At 41.5% G+C, this 16,768-nt stretch overlaps 2 protein-coding genes across 3 annotated transcripts; both read left to right on the top strand.

The window, feature by feature from the left end:
• The first annotated feature begins 3,278 nt into the window (after positions 1 to 3,278).
• On the top strand, positions 3,279 to 10,998 carry slc4a1b (solute carrier family 4 member 1b (Diego blood group)). 2 transcript variants are annotated; one of them, XM_076034222.1, is made up of 17 exons: positions 3,279 to 3,398; positions 5,625 to 5,789; positions 5,884 to 6,019; positions 6,144 to 6,216; positions 6,599 to 6,638; positions 6,962 to 7,146; positions 7,230 to 7,440; positions 7,517 to 7,720; positions 7,799 to 7,947; positions 8,063 to 8,257; positions 8,373 to 8,621; positions 8,702 to 8,791; positions 9,170 to 9,336; positions 9,439 to 9,680; positions 9,779 to 9,948; positions 10,235 to 10,408; positions 10,573 to 10,998. In XM_076034222.1, the coding sequence occupies exons 2-17, from the start codon at positions 5,633 to 5,635 to the stop codon at positions 10,651 to 10,653; spliced, it is 2,523 nt and encodes an 840-aa protein (XP_075890337.1). In that variant the 5' UTR covers positions 3,279 to 3,398; positions 5,625 to 5,632; the 3' UTR covers positions 10,654 to 10,998. The 2 variants fall into 2 exon arrangements, with proteins under 2 accessions (XP_075890337.1, XP_075890336.1); XM_076034221.1 differs by having other exon boundaries at positions 3,280 to 3,398; positions 6,596 to 6,638.
• A 682-nt stretch (positions 10,999 to 11,680) lies between these two features.
• LOC142893554 (nucleolar transcription factor 1-A-like) lies at positions 11,681 to 16,579 on the top strand. The gene is made up of 16 exons (XM_076034224.1): positions 11,681 to 11,837; positions 11,933 to 12,108; positions 12,456 to 12,527; positions 12,667 to 12,819; positions 12,926 to 12,990; positions 13,093 to 13,132; positions 13,240 to 13,289; positions 13,655 to 13,769; positions 14,586 to 14,627; positions 14,709 to 14,759; positions 15,093 to 15,133; positions 15,216 to 15,405; positions 15,506 to 15,553; positions 15,654 to 15,719; positions 15,840 to 15,914; positions 15,999 to 16,579. Exons 1-16 carry the CDS (start codon positions 11,804 to 11,806, stop codon positions 16,047 to 16,049), a joined length of 1,269 nt encoding a protein of 422 aa, XP_075890339.1. The 5' UTR covers positions 11,681 to 11,803; the 3' UTR covers positions 16,050 to 16,579.
• Positions 16,580 to 16,768: the final 189 nt, after the last annotated feature.

Raw genomic sequence — 16,768 nt, 5'->3', positions numbered from 1 at the left:
GTGAAGAGGCCTTTGTATTGATCCGATTAGGGCCAGACGCAAGTTCATTTGAACACGTAGGGGTAAAAAAAAAAAAATTAACCTCGGGGCGGTTGACTGTCAATGTAGCCCATTATTCATTTAGAGACACACAGATTTGTCTGGCACAGAGCAAATAAACATGAATTGGACATCACTTTGTCAACTCAAGGCTCAGATGTGCAGGATGATTAACGTCATATTTTACAGATGTATCTCCAACTCCCAGTTAAACAGTAATCGGGACAATTTCATGCCACATGTGTTAAATATTTAAACTTTTGTTCACTGGGAAAATCTCGTTCCCTCCTCAGAACATATTTAAATTCACCGTATGGCAGATGTTATTATGCCTGTTACATTTCTCACTTCTTTTTTCTAGGGAGGACCAATAAATGCATCTTCCCCCTTTTCAAGGACAGCTTCCTTTTGGAGGAGGAAGTTCTTGAATCATTCCACTAAAATAGACACAAAATGCTGATTGTAAAGAACTTAAAGAATTTAAAGAAGAAGAAGAAGACGAAGAAGAAGAAAGAAATGCTCAGGAAATAGTTCAGGTGTTGTCTCTGTTACACACAGGTCAAGCTTGCATCCTCACAGTTTCTGTACTTTCAATGCAGCAGCTGAAAGCTGTAGAAAACCAAATAGAAAAAAATAAATTAAATATACTTAAAATTGGGACAATAATGTACTTTTGGTATTAATCTGAAGTTAATTATAAGGTGTCTGATTAATTTTCTACCACTTCATGATTCAGAGAGGTCAATAACTGGATCAAAAAGTAGGACGTTGCTTCAGTCTTCGTTCATAGAACAACCATGCTTCCCCCTGCTGGTCAAAGATGATAACCGACAAAAGAAGGGTGACTGCCTTGGTAAAAGTGGTTTAGTAACTTTCAGGAAGATGAATATGGACAAAATAGTATTTTTCTGTTTTTTGAATAATATTCATTTATTTCAAAGTTTATGTCTAAATTGTATTATTCATATTCATACACCGACAGATTTGTTGAAGTCCTTTCTGTATCTGATCTATCCTATCCTTCCTATATCTTTTGCCAAAACACTTGTAAGGTACAACGATGAAAAACTTTCACCTTCTTTTCTTCTGTGAGCAGGATCTTCTATATGTGGCCTGTGGCACTGTGGCTCGCGGCTGGGTGTTGTTGAAGGGTCAGGTAGGAGTGTTTTTCTGCAGCAAAGAGCCTCACGTGAGCCAGATATGGAGGGCTCATAATATCCGTGTGCCTCCGGACGGCTTTTATCTAGCCGCCTCTGTCCGAGTCAAGGAAGTGTGGGTTTCTGGTGTTAAATTGCTGTGGTCACGTTGGTCTGTTGTGAGTTGCAAACAAAAACAATCTCACCAGGGAATCAAAATTCCATGTTGTCAAAGTGAATAACATGTAGTTATACATGTTATGCCCCCAATACATGAAGTGGGACCTTTAAAAATAATGTTTGACCAAAACTTTCAAAATAAAAACATAGACGGATTTCCATCCAACCAAAACTTGCATGAAGGCTAATGTTACCCTTAAAGCTGTTAGCAATGTTAAGGAAATGTCATTTGATTGTAAGTGAAAGATTTACACGTCACTTTGAGGCCATTGGCTGCCTGGTGAACTGAAGTGAGTCGCTGAAAGCCTCTGTTGGTTAAACTCTTTCCATCAACTTCAAAGCAAATCACAACATTTGCTAGAGGATATCATGCCCCGATGATCTCTTGCTGAACTGAAGACTAACTTGTCATAATACGCTGCAGCAGGCACACACACAGGTTTGTTTCCCCCATCTTTCACGCAATTTTTCTTATCGGGCCAGAATTTATTTATATGTACACATGCACGTGCAGCCATGCCTGAGTAAAATTGTATCTCAGCGGAGATCACTTAATAGCAGCAACATAATGTGTAAATATTGCTGTTACACAGGCAGGTAACATAGGCTTGTCCAGTGACATTTGCCCGTGTGCCACAGGCGTTTTCCAGCACTGCTGACTCGTCAAGACAAAGAATACAGTGAGAGGATTAAGAATATGGCGTCCTCTGAGCCATCGCCCGGGGTGCTTCATGAAAACACACACACACACACACACACACGCACACACACACACGCGCACACACACACACACACACACACACACGCATTATAAGGGCAGTAGGTCTTCAGCAAAGGTATTAGATGTTTAGAAGTTGAGAATATTTGGATTCTAGATTTTAAGCCATTAGTGTTAACTTTCTCTACCACTATTCTTCCCCATTAAGGACTAGCAGCAGTAAAAAACGTCCATCCCTCCATCCCACCATCCATTTTTTATTTTATCACTGCTTTGCTGCCACTGCATTTGGGCTCGAAGGGTTGTGGTAGTCCATCCCAGCTGTCTCAGGAAAAAGTTTCCACCTGGATCAGTCGCTGCTTCATCACAGGACCGCACAGAGACAGGTGCAGATCCACAGAAGACTTGGAGGAACCAATCAGCCTGATGTGCATTTCTGTGGACAGTAACCGGAAGCTGGAGAAAATGGAGAGAAAACCACATAGGCATGAATGAAATGCTTGGTTGAAAAGTAACACTGTAAAGTACACATGCATTATTTTACAATGTATGTGTACTTTAAAAAAAACATTTTAGTCACAATTCTATATTCCCATCCCATTCCCATCCTCATAATGTGTTGATGAGATGATAATTGATTCAATTTTCTTTACTTTTTAGCATTTTTTTGACCTTTCTACTAATTAAAATGCCTTAAATATTGAGTCTGACGGCATCCAAAAGGTGGATTCCCTTTTACTTCATCTGATTGGGCGCCGACACAAACAGTGTCTCCAGTGATGATGCCGGATGCTTGTCACCTCTGAGGAATGAAAGAGAAGACAAAGTCCATCATGGCCTGAAGGTTCCCCCAGTGATGTTGAAGGTGAGCAGACGGGTCGGGCAGTGAAATCCAAGCCCTTGTTGTTCTCCAAACACAGAAATTATAAGTGATAAGATGCTGGTAAGATAACGGCTCAGCGCGACTGGTTCCTCGCACACGGCGGGCCACTGTATTTACCATCAATATTATGGGTGAGACAGGAAAACGCTCCTGGATGCCTCGCTCCGAATTAGGAACGTGTAGGTCTTACTCTTACCTGTGTGTGTGTGTGTGTGTGTGTGTGTGTGTGTGTGTGTGTGTGTGTGTGTGTGTGTGTGCGTGCATGCGTGCGTGTGTGTGTGGGGTGTGTACGCACTTGCACGTCTTAGTCCCACCCATCATCAAGCCACATGCACGCGCAGAGGGCCACTTTAAAGAGGTGGTGTTTATAAAGTCACGCTTTTTTGCCACCCAGGGGTCAGTCACTTGTCACTCTTGCCGGCTCAGCGGTTGCATGAAGGAGGTAGGTGTCGCCTTTTCTGCTACAATGGGTGATGCTGTTTCTCTGAGGAAAAGGCATCTTCTGTATACTGAAGAAAAGATATGAATGGAGGCTTAGCATTACTAAGGTCACTGCTCCTGCAGAATGCTGTCATGTGGCAGGAGAGGCGTCGCCAGAGCAGGTGTATGTTGAAATATACAGTATATAGGATGAAATTACCATCTTGCTTTTCTGTATCGTGCCCAGCCGTTGCTCACACGTTTGAACAGCAGGCTGTTAGCACTCAGCACACAAGGAGCTACGAGGAGAACTTTTCAAGCATTGGGGGTCATCTTGGAGATAAAGCCGCACGTCCAGTGTGATGATAGGCCAGTGTGTGTGTGACTTTGCATTATTTCATATGTGCATTTCAAGTTCGATTTTAGAAATTAGATGCTGCAAAAAAAAAAAAGACATTTTTTTGATATCTATTACCTTTGAATATGAATGAAGTCATTTCCAAAATGCAAAATTATAAAGCAGTGTCTTATAACTTGCTATGTCAAAGTCAATGTCAAATTTTTTTTATCTGGCATAGCCACAATTTAACTAAAATGCTATGCATAGAAGTTTATGATGCATATTTTTTAAGTATTAAAATTGGTTACAGACTGATCACGGAGTCAAAAAATAAATCAGTGTCAGTGTCTGCCAAAAGATCAACCCAAACAAATGATGCGATACGAGGGGGGTCCTAACCGCAGAGGCGAAACATGTTTGAAGTAAACACCTTGATATTATGATTTCAATGTGTTCATTTATCCTTTGTGTTTATACACGCACGCATGACTACACACATGTAGTCACCCATGCACACACGCACGCGCACACAAACACACGCAGACGCCGTCTAGTCTGTCTAATCTGAATTGTCCACCCTTGCACTCAGCTGTGTTTTGGAAATAAATAATCTGGTTTCAGTGTCAGCTTCAGTCTAGTCTGAGGTGCTTGGGGCACCTTCTTGCATAAAACTGGGTTCAACAGTGAAACAAAAAGAAAAAGAGTTTTCTGTCTTTGGTCATACAATTGTGAGGTGGCATTTAAAAGACTTAACTGAAATTAGATTTAAGGAGGAAATACGAAGTATTTAAAACTACAAGCACGAAATATTCAAAAATATTGAAAAAATATTGAAAATGAAGCAGACAGGCATGTGCACGCGCACACTCACAGACACAGACACAAACACACACACACACACAGACACACGCCTGATATTGACAGTTCAAACACCAGACGAGCCATCAGTCATGTCTGCACCGGAAACCAGCGGAGGCCCTGATCCTGGATCCAGTTGGTGTTTGAAATGGAACAACAGGCGTGTTTACCTTGTAGACACAGTGTCACCTGGACGTCACCTTTCCACCACGTCCTGATCCAGGTCCGCGCCGCCCATCTCAGCCGGCGCCATGTCGCAGGAATGACAGCTGCATAATGTGATATTTCTGGCTGCCGCCATGGAAAAGAACACCAGAAATATCAGCAGTGTTTTTGTTACGAGGCAGAGCGTGACGGCTGCGATTTTATCTGATCGAGGCCCCTGAAAGCCGACCACAAAGGCACTCTGACCAAATCGACCATGTAGCTCAAAGATGCCGCATGAGATTTGATAGTCCTGTGCAGCGTGCACCGGTACCTCAGCGTGGCTTTAGCAAAACATTCAAATGATTGTTGTTGTTGTTAATTAAATGCAACCTTTGTCGTATCAGCAATTTAATCTGAGGTCACACTTTGGTTAGTTTTCAGCTTCAAATTACTTCAAGTGCAATTTGTAAGATTGTTTTTGTCCAAACAATGTCCGCTGGTGACTGAGCCAAAAGACAATTTACTCCAGGGAGACAATCAAAATGTCAATCACAATGTGAGAAGAAGACAAATCAACTGCCTTGTCAAATGCAGCTTTAAAAATCCATCATAGATGTTTTTTTTAATTCAACGTCACATTTTCAGTGATTCAATTCAAGAATTATTGATTATTTAAAATGAGCTGGACTCAGGTTCATGTTTTTGGACTGTGGGAGGAAGATTGTTTAAAATGAGCTGGACTAATTTTTTGAAAATAGAATTAAAGCATGAAATGCAAACAAAAGAAAAAAAACTTCATGACGTTTCCTCTGAAGCAGGACTTCTAGGAAATGTTGCTTTAAGCCATTCAGTGGTCCTGCTTTTTTTTTCTCCCACATTCTGACTTTTGTTTTCATGTCTCAGCTTCCAGAATGAAGGACCAGAAGCAAGACACCTACTGGCAGGAGACAGGCAGATGGGGGGGCTACGAGGAGAGCCTGGACCCTCAGTCTGGAATGTGGGCGTCCTCACACATCTCCTACCTCACATTCAAGAGCCTCATCCAGCTGCGACGCGCTATGAACACCGGTCAGTGAGGGGGACGGGAGAAAAAGAGACAAAAATGCCTTTAGCGCCACAGGATTCTGTTTTGGCGATCAACTTTTGAACATTTTCCCATCAGGGGTGATGATTTTCGACTGTGAAGAGAAGACCATGGCCAGCCTTGCTGAGAGGATGGTGGGCGAGATGGTTAAAAAGAAAGAGATCCGACCAGACGACCGGGAAGGAGTGTTGAAATCTCTGTGTCAGACTCGCAGGTAACCAGCACCACGCACCAGCAAGTAAAACAAAAGAGAATTTTGTGGGACCGTCCCGACTTTAAAATTCTACCTCTGTTTGGCTGCAAGAGCCCCAGTGACACACCTCCTTTGCTCCTCTCAGCCAATCGGGCGACCTAGAGAGCCAAGCCCTGACCGATGGAGTGGACCTGCAGAGGTTCTCGGTGAAGGAAAGAGTGAGTTCTGCAGCGCTGGTGCTCTGATTATGTACGGGAGGAATAAAGAACTGGGTAAAGTCTTTAGAAAGAGTACTTGGTCTCTCTCCCAGAACAGTGACAGCATCTTCTGCCAGGTGTCTGTTCCTCATCTTGAAGTCACCTTTTTCCATCTCTTTGCAAACATGTAGAAGCTATAACAGAGCATCAATTCTAGCTGAAAATTTGCCTGTAAATGGACGGTAAATAAAATAGTTTGAGTAAATACTGTAATAACACAGCCTGTGGGGGGGTAAGGGATGGTAATAAGAATATAGTTGATTTAATAGTTTTTTCTAACGACAGATGAAAAATTCTAATATTGTCGTGCTTCCTCCATCCACTTCCTGCGTTTTGTCAGAAGGATGAATCTGAGAGTGTCGAGGCCTCCATGGTGCTCGTAGGTAGGCTAACATTTTCATCTTTCCATTGACTTTGTCCGCTCGTGCATTTATGTGTTGATGACTTACATCTGTAGCTAAAGGGCGTTGTGAATAGGGGTAGGTTTGGATAAGTCAAGTACTTCTTCCTACTCCTTTCAAGCATATTTAAGTTGTGGACATTTGATTTTGTTGTTGTTGTTGTTGTTGCTTTTTCTTTGAGTACTGGGCTTACATATTTTTATTATTGTATCTTTTTATTTCCTTTTCCTTCTTTTTATGCTCAAATAAAGAATTAAATAAATAAAAATAAATGACTTCATGAGTGTTATACTTCCTTCTCCTAGGGGCCTTAGACTTTCTGGAGAGGCCCACCGTTGTGTTTGTGCGTCTGAAGGAATCTGCAGTCCTGGACTCTGCTCTGGAGGCCCCACTGCCTGTGCGCTTCGTCTTTGTCCTGGTCGGCCCCAGCAAGACTGACATGGACTACCGGGAGACTGGCAGGGCCATGTCTGCACTAATGGCAGATAAAGTGAGCTACGCTTCTGAGATGAGCATAGAAACATTGAAAAGGAAAACCCAAAGCTCCACCGAGGGTCTCTCTGTCCGTCCCAGGTGTTCAATAAAGTGGTGCTCCAGGCCAAGAGTCAGCGGGAGATGACGGACGCCGTGGCCGCCTTCATGGACTGCAGCATTGTCATCCCGCCCACCGAAATCCAGAATGAAGCCATGCTGGCCCCGATCATTGGCTTCCAGAAGAAACTGCTGCGGGACAGAATCCAGTCCTCACAACCTGTGGTGCCTCTGGAGTCCAAGACTCGCAGGGGTGGGCGCCCAAACCGCTGTCCCAAAAGTCGTAGAGTCTGTGTGGGTTGGATTTTAATCCTTTGTTGCTCCATCAGTGTCCATCGCTAGCGGGCCTCCAACTGAAGACCCCCTGTGCCGCACCGGTCGACCGTTTGGCGGCATGATTCGAGACATCAAGAGGCGCTACCAGCACTACAAGAGTGACATCACCGATGCACTCAACGCCCAAGTCCTTGCTGCCGTCATCTTCATCTACTTCGCCGCCCTGTCTCCTGCCATCACTTTCGGAGGATTGCTAGGTGTGTGTGTCGCTGTTGCACTTTGCCTCTAAATTGTGACCCTGGAGTATTTTCTTAGCCGTCTTTTTACCACCACAGCCGACAAAGTGGAGGACATGATGGGTGTTCCAGAGCTCCTCATCTCCACCAGCATCCAAGGGATCATCTTCTGCTTCGTCGCAGCTCAGCCCGTCCTGGTGATCGGCTTCTCGGGTCCTCTCTTAGTGTTTGAAGAGGCCTTCTTCGCTGTGAGTTCCTCACACAGAGTCGCATGGACAAGCTTTCTGAGGTTTTCCAAGTCTTCATCGCTCTCCTCCGGTTGACCCCCCCACCTATCTCTCCGACTCTCATACCCCCGTTCAGTTCTGCAAGTCTCAGGGCTTCGAGTACATCGTGGGCCGAGTGTGGGTGGGAGTGTGGCTGGTCATCATCGTGGTGCTGATTGTGGCGTGCGAGGGCAGCTTCCTGGTGCGCTTCATCTCCCGCTTCACCCAGGAAATCTTCTCCATCCTCATCTCCCTCATCTTCATCTACGAAACCTTTGCCAAGCTCGGCAGGGTAAAACCATTGTCACCCATCACACACATTCCCCCCCGCCCAGGAATTTCAAAATGTATGTGTGACCTCACTACAGGGTGAATTCCTTCCTCATCCCTGTGATCCGTCTCTTTAGATTTTCAAGGCCCATCCGATGATCCTGAACTACGACCATGTGAATTCCACAATTGAAAATCCCTGGCACTCACGAGTGGAAGAGACGGTCGTCTACGACAACACTACTGGCAACACTACGATAATCATCAACACTATTAACCCTCCCTTCCCCAATACAGCGTTGCTCTCAATGTGCCTCATGTTGGGTTGCTTCTTCATCGCTTACTTCCTGCGGCAGTTCAAGAACGGCACTTTTCTTCCCGGGAAGGTCAGTCTTGGTCTGGAGAGCGTGAACAGCGACCTCCTTTAAACTCTGCTGAGCACTTCATTGAACTATGAACTTTACAGATCAGGCGTTTGATTGGTGACTTTGGCGTGCCCATTTCCATTTTCCTGATGATCGTCGTCGACTACAATGTTGCTGATACCTATACTCAGGTTTGCTCATGAGTCACCCTGTACATTTGAGCTGAAGTTTGCCTCAATAAGGTACCAAAATGGACTGTTTCACTGTTGATTGCTTAGTTAATTAGTTTATTTTAAGCTTGTAAACAGAAAAGCATAAAAGCAACTAAATAAGATACAATTATAACTGCTACATATTCAAAATTATTTATCGATGCACGTGTGACATTAGTCAAGTCCTACTGTACTCATTTGTGCAAAAACATATTCTCAAGTTTTCAAGTCGATAGTCACTTTGGCTGCAGTCATCCAAATTAGACAAGACCTACAGATGGATTTCTTTACTTGTCATCAATAATTTCAAGGTCAATACGCTGATTTTGTAAGACTTCTCTGACATCTCCTCTTCAGAAATTAGTCGTTCCTAAAGGCCTGATGGTGTCCAACCCAGACAAACGAGGCTGGCTAATCAACCCCTTCGGAGAACACCAGACTTTCCCCGTGTGGATGATGTTTGCCTGCTGTGTCCCAGCCTTGCTTGTCTTTATTCTGATCTTCCTGGAGTCTCAGATCACAACGTAAGTAGTATTGCTAGTGACAAGTGTTAATCAAAGATTTAAAACAGAAACAATACCTTGACTTTTTTTCCTTTTTTTTTTTTGCGTTGCACCTGACTGCAGTCTGATTGTGAGCAAGCCCGAGAGGAAGATGGTCAAAGGCTCTGGCTTCCACTTTGACCTGCTGGTACTCGTAGGCATGGGAGGCCTCGGTGCAATATTTGGTGTGCCGTGGCTCAGCGCCGCCACGGTGCGATCCGTCACCCACGCCAACGCCCTCACCGTCATGAGCAAAGGGCCGAAGCCAGTGATTGAGAAAGTGATGGAGCAGAGGATCAGCGGCATTCTGGTGGCTTTGCTAGTCGGTGAGTGATGACTAATAATATTTGCCTTAATTAATTACTTTCTATCAATGTGCACATGGATTTCTACAGTTCTGTGTTCAATCCAAATCTGTGTTCAGGTCTGTCAATTCTGATGGAGCCAATTCTGAAGTTGATTCCCATGTCGGCTCTATTCGGAATCTTCCTCTACATGGGAGTTACTTCCCTAAACGGCATCCAGCTGTGGGATCGCATTCTGCTTTTGCTCATACCTAAGAAATACCATCCTGATGAGCCTTATGCCACCAGAGTAAGTGTTTTTTTAGATTAAAATCAAAATAAGAACACATGTATTTTATATTTTTTCCATTTCTTTCCCATTGAAAACATCAGTGAAACATGGTCTTTTTCTCATGCACCTCTCTAAATCTATATCAATCTTTTGGTGTAATAAAGCTCTTAGATGTGACTGACAGCTAACACATAATCACAGTTTGCATTCCTTAAAGACTGGCAGGTCATACCAGGCTCAGAGTGGTCTCTTTATTTGGTTTTCTCCCCAGAATGTGCTCAGTGTTTGTACTTGTTGTCTGCAGGTAAGCACAGGACGGATGCACCTGTTCACAGCTATACAGGTCGTCTGCCTTGCCGTTCTGTGGATTGTCAAATCCAGTCCGGCATCACTTGCACTGCCCTTTATCCTCATCCTCACTATCCCACTGCGCATGTGTATGACCGGGCGCCTCTTCACTGAACTGGAAATGAAATGTGTAAGTGTTTACCTCAAATAATAAGTACAGTTGACGATGACATTTAAGAACACCGAAAGATCGCAGCACATATGTGCAAGTGTGTATTTAACTCTGTGTATATGTGTGTGTGTGTGTGTGTGTGTGTGTGTGTGTGTGTGTGTGTGTGTGTGCGTGTCATTTAGCTGGATGCTGACGATGCCAAAGTGTCATTTGAGGAGGAGCCGGGCCAGGATGTCTACTTTGAAACTCAGATGCCACTGTAGACATCCGCTGTGACAGCTGCCATCTATTATTTAACTAAATGATATTTATTTTTTATTGAGCTCAAATTATTGTTTTGTTCACACATGAGCCTAAATGTTTGTTCTTTGAAATGAAAAATGCATTTGAAAATTATGTTGTGTTAAACTACCCTGTCAAATTAATTAAATTGGCAAGTTTTGTTTTGTAAAAGATTAATTTATTTAACAACACAAGTGATGGTCTCTGTACCCTTAGTTATGTGCAAACTACAAAAAGTAAACAAGTGAGGTTCTCTGTGTGTTCAAGATTGCACAGTTTCTAAACAATTGAACATTGAATAAAATATAATAACTTGTGCCACTTTATTTGTTGCTGTTTATGCTGTTCAATTATTATTATTATTATTATTATTATTATTATTATTATTATTATTATTATTATTATTATTATTATTATTATTGTTGTTGTTGTTGTTGTTGTTGTTGTAGTAGTAGTAATAATAATAATAATAATAACAATAATAATAATGAAGAAGAATACCTCCCAAATGATGTATGAGCTTTGTCTTAATAAGCACTGTCACCTTTTTTTGTTAACCTTGTGAGGTTGTTGTAAAGTCAACCTTATCACCATGACGAAAGACTAAAATCATTCCAAGAAAAATTAATAAAATGTGTTTAGACGCACAAAATACTTGACAGATTGTGACAGATGTGACAGATTTTCATAAAGTGACGAACCAGGTGATTGCACTTTACTGTAGTGAAATGCATAACTTAAAATTGCAGCTGTGGGGTGAAATTGTGAAGTGGGCCCTCTTGTGGCTACTAAATATAATTGCATTTCTGAATTTTAAACCGAACTCATTTTAAAATATATAAAAACGAAAATGGCGGAAATTGCGGTAAAAACACGTCCGCTCTGATGGATGAAGTTGCATTTTCTGACCATTGTAAGTATTGTTCTCATTACTTTTCAATAATTTATCGCCGCACAATCCAACATGGCCGTTACGGCCCGTAAGCAAATACGACGTGACGTCATTCCCAACGTAACAAAAAAAACAAAACCCCGGAAGTAACGTGTTGCTCTGCCGAGCACGGACACATGGAACCTTGCGGATGATAACAACAAAATATTGCTTGCTGTGATATGTTTTATTAAGCAAAAATGAGCGAAAGTGAAAATGAATCTGAGCATTCTGGTGAGCATTTTAATAGTATTCTACATTTTTGGTCTTTTAATGCTTCATTTCTAAAGTTTAAACATCCTTTGAATGAGGTTTGCTTGTGTCCACAGCATGGACTACAGCAAACCTACGGCAGCTTTTTGCTGCAATGAAAAATCGCATCTCTGACAAAGACAGAGATTGCTTGTATTACAAAGGGCTAAAGTCTTTGCAGTGGGAGACAGTGGCTTTCCCCCCTTTCTCGGCATCGGAATGCGAGGAAAAATGGATGGGGATTTTGCGAAAGGTTGGTTACCATCGTGTCCTATTTTTCTTCGTACTGCCATTCTTCGTGATTCATTTCAGATTTTACAATGTCATCTAATTAGTTTGTTTTCTAGCGTGTGTGTGTGTGTGTGTGTGTGTGTGTGTGTGTGTGTGTGTGTGTTTTGTTTTGTTTTGGGGTACTTTTGAAATTCAGAATTGACTAGTAGTTGTCTCGTACCATGTTACTTGTTTCTTGGTTTAACATGAATGCTCATTTAATATTCTCTCACCTCCAGCCATGAGGTACAGTGTCAAATCAGTTTTTTACATTTCAAAAGTGGCAGATGAATAACGTCTCCCCCCAATACCAATGTTTTTCTTGCCCAGATGCGCAAAATACGGAGCCTCACAGAGCTTATCGTTGAAGCTGAAGGCACCATTTCTAATCCCAACCAAATGGCAAGTACTTCAATCATGTTGTTAATGCACAGATTGGCATCTTAATCTGTGATAGACTGCAGGTTGTAAGCAAGATCAATCCAGTGATTTCATTGGTTCTGTAAATTAAATATAAATGTTTTGTGTTGGCTTTCTGCAGACTCACCCAGAGGCCCCGAAGAAACTCCCTGCAAACTGCATTTTTGTCAAGGAGAACTTTGCCAAGTTTCATGAGGAGAACCCAGAAATGCCAAACAAAAAACTGTTCAAGGTTATGAATGAAAAATTTAAAGAGCTGTCAAACAAAGAGAAGGTACTATCAACAAAGGGCTGCTGAAAAATAAATCCCTTGTCAGTATGTTTTGTTCGGAGATGTAAGAGATGTGACACCCAAATTCTAAATTGTAATGACTCTCCAGGCAACGTATCAGGAGAAATCTCATTGTGCTACTGCAAAATATAACAAAAGAATGGAGGAGCTCAGGTATTGAATAAATGCAGTTTATTTCAAAACACACCTAAACTGACTTTGGATGCAGTCTGCCTTGGTTACATTGATGCATTAATCATTTTTGTTATATTGCAGGAAAGAAAATAATCAACCTTCAAAACGCAGGAAACGGCAGGTGGGTGAAGGTGACAGAAGATGCCTCAGATATAAGTGGTGTTTGTTGGCTAATGCAATGTCTCTCAAAAAAATGTTCAAACCTATGTGAGTTTTTCTCTCCAACAGGGTAAAAAACAAAATGAAGATGAAGATAGTCTGCCTGCCAAGCCTCCTTCGTAAGAAATATACATCCAGATTTTAGTTAAATTTATTTCTTTTCATTTCTAATTCCTTGTGATGAATGTTTCTAATTGATATCAACAAGCAAGTCAAAAGAAATATCTCTTGCACTGCACATCCAGTGCCGCTATTTACGTCTTCGCCAACTAGGGGGCACGATGGGTCAAAGATCAGGGTGCCTCATTTCTTGCCAGTCTTAAGAGGACGAGTGAAAATAAAAAAAACAAGTCGTGGCTTTATTTCAAACTCAAACTGTAATGTAGTCTTCATGTGTTTGCTCTGGTTTGTGTACTGCAGTAACTCAAAATAAAGTTGCGTGTGCAGGGAAGTAACCTGTATGTGTTTTTGTGTCTGTCTGCAGGAGTGGTTATAGTCTGTTCTGCACGGAGCAGCACAGCACCGTGAGGGTCTTGGCCCAACGCTGGCGAGAGATGACAGAGATACGGAAGAAGGAGTACAGCACACGCTGCACAGAGGTGTGAACATACACAAAGGTCCATAAACGACAGCACATCTTGTGGCGATGTTGCAGACGTAATCTCCGCCACCTTCGTGTTGTATCCACAAAGGTTTTTAGATCGATCCCGGTGACCTGAACCGTCATATAATTTCCATTTCTCTCATTTAAAAAAAAGAAAGAAAATAAATTGTGGCGCGCTCTAGGCATTAGAACCGCTGTCATGATCGGAAGACAGTTAAGGCACGTTTGTATATTCATATATACATATATATATGAATATACACACACACACACACACACACACAATGCTTTGCATTCTTAAAAACTAAGTTAAGAAAAAGTAAAAATATGTATTTTATATATGATAGGGTTTGTGTATATCATACACACACACACACACACTGCATCAGCTCTTTCGAGAGGGGAGAGTCGCTCTGATGCCACAAACAGTTTGACAGACGGAAACAGCGGCTGGTTTTGGCAGCTGCTTTTTTTTCTGTTAAACTACACACGAGCAAGTCTTGGTCTAGGTGTTGTTTTGCTCAAAATGCACCTTAGCGCATTTTGCGCTGCTTTTTACCTTTACGTCTGGTTTGTGGATAGGACACTTTCTTTTCTCTTTTGGTGCTATTAGCATGGATTTTCTGTCACAAAAGCTGTGCAATCACTTTGTGGATCGGGTTCAAAGAGTTTTCATTTAATCGCACGAAAAAACATTTGTGCACTAAAATGTGATATGACTACAGAAAAAATGTAAGCGTCAAATTTCCAGAGTGAGATTCTGCTCAATCTGACTGAATTCTTTTTCACTTCTTTTTCATTCATATTTCAGATGAAGATCCAGTATGCAGTCAGGCTCAATGAACACCTCCAGGTTAGTCAGCCGCAGGACTGCTATGACAAAGCTGATGTCGGCACAGTTTTTTTTTTTTTACAGTTGACTTTGTGCTTTTAGACTTTGAACTGCAAGGACAGGCAGGAGATTGCTAAAAAGCATCAAATAAAGGTGAGCTGTGACACGCCTACTCCTATTTCACATTGATACAGCTTTACCTTCTTGTTTTTGTTCTGTAAGTTGTTTTGTATTGGCAGCAGACCTACAATTGCTGAAACGTTACACTAAAACATAAATATTGGGTCACATGGGTTTGGAAAAACTGATTTAAAAGAAATTAGAAATGTAATACAAACGGTATACATGCAGAATCTTATTCCACACTCACAGCGTTTTGTTGTAAATTTCTCATAAAAGCACACAACGGTGTGTAGTCAGTACTTATTTTTCATTATTTTGATGAATCTCTCAGATAAAAACTATGGTTTTATCATCAATGTCTAGGAAGCCAAAAGGTTTCCAGGTGAGCCTGAGATTCCTTTCAGGTAAGCATGATAAACTAAATATACAACTCATTAGATCATCATTTGTGCACGAGAAAATTGTTTTGTTTTTTTGCTCTAATAGGGCTAGCAGTGCAATTTTCTTTAAAGAAGAGATGAATCGGCTCAAGGAGGAAATCCCACACTTGCAAGAGCGCTTCCTTAAAGTCAGTGAAATGTGGACTAACCTTCCCAAACAGGACAAAGAGAAGTATAAGCAGATGGTCAAGGAAGGAGAGTTGAAATACCAAAAGGAGCTACAGAAATGGTTTCAGGTATTAGCGGTTTATTTTGTTCTTATCATTAAAATGTGTAGGTTTATAAGTTGTACAAATATTAACTGACTTGAGATTTGTCACATTTTCCTTCATTTAGAATGTTAAGCCAGAACATCAGGCTGCCTACTTGAAACTCAACCCCAGTGTAAGCACATTAACGCATGCTTGTAAACAGTTGAATTTAGCGTCTGAAATCTAAAGTTTGCTTTGAATCTTTTCACATATACATATATTTTCTGTTCCAGAAAAGCAAATACCTCAGCAGGAAAACAAAGTGTCAGCAACGAAAGGAAGCATTGCATATACCATCTGTGAGTTGTCAAAACTCCTTAACAATAAATATAATGTACTTTATTTCAAGGTGCTTTATATAGTTGTAGGTTATGATCTGAAGATAATTGTAATTCAGTAGAATACACTTGTTTCTACAGGATTCAGAAGATGAGGACATTGATTGCAGCAGTGATGAAGAAGAAGATGATGATGTTGTGTTGGAGTCTGAAGAGGTTTGTGTATTAAAACGGTTCGTGCTCGTCTGTTAAATTTCCTTGCTCTTTATAATATCTAACTGCTCAACTGCTCCTCTACAGGACGGGGAGCAAGAAGAACAAGAAGAGGGCTTTATTTTTGAGATGTATTAGATGCTGGTCCATGGTACAGAGCCGTGCACACACATCGAGTTCAAAGACAGAGGCTGATTTTCGGGCCTGGTGTTTGTTGGTTGAAATAACTGGAGAATTCCAACATCACTATAGATTATACCTTTCATAACTATGTCTCTATGTAACTTGGTTATTGCACATGCCTTAATTACCAATAGACATTTTAACAACAGAGATTTGACTTATTTTTTCCAGAATTATGAGGATAACTTGTTACAGCTTCTTACAGTTGACTGAAAAAGGGGACATTATACCCTGTAAACACTCTGCCCTCAAGAGATCTTAGTTGTGACTTGTCTGCATCACATCCAGACGTCAAGAGATTTAATGTTTTGGTGTTTTTTGTTTTTGTACATATAAACGAATCAGAATAAAATGGTTGTCTGTCTCATTTGGGTCAATGAACTTTCCAGAAATATGGAATGGTCATATTTGCCTGCTCCACTGTTCAGAAAGTGAGTTGAATTAGTGCCCTTCTGGAAAGACCACCTTGCACCAGTCTTGCTTAAGTCTTGTTCGAAACATGGTTTAAAAATATGCACTGTATGTAACGCGACCATTACTGTTTTGCAGGGTAAAATCTTATTTTTCTGAAGCTGAGCTTTTGCAGGTAGCATCTAGTAGTATAGCATAGTACAACTTTTCAGAATGTTTGTTTTCCCTGACTGCAGCAGTGCGTTGCCTTGTAAATGTGTCAA

This window comes from Nelusetta ayraudi, unplaced genomic scaffold (assembly GCF_046127955.1).
Source record: "Nelusetta ayraudi isolate G7.1 ecotype Tasmania unplaced genomic scaffold, CSIRO-AGI_Nayr_v1 ptg000042l, whole genome shotgun sequence".
NCBI classification, from domain to species: domain Eukaryota; kingdom Metazoa; phylum Chordata; class Actinopteri; order Tetraodontiformes; family Monacanthidae; genus Nelusetta; species Nelusetta ayraudi.
This window is presented reverse-complemented; position numbering and strand designations above follow the sequence as displayed.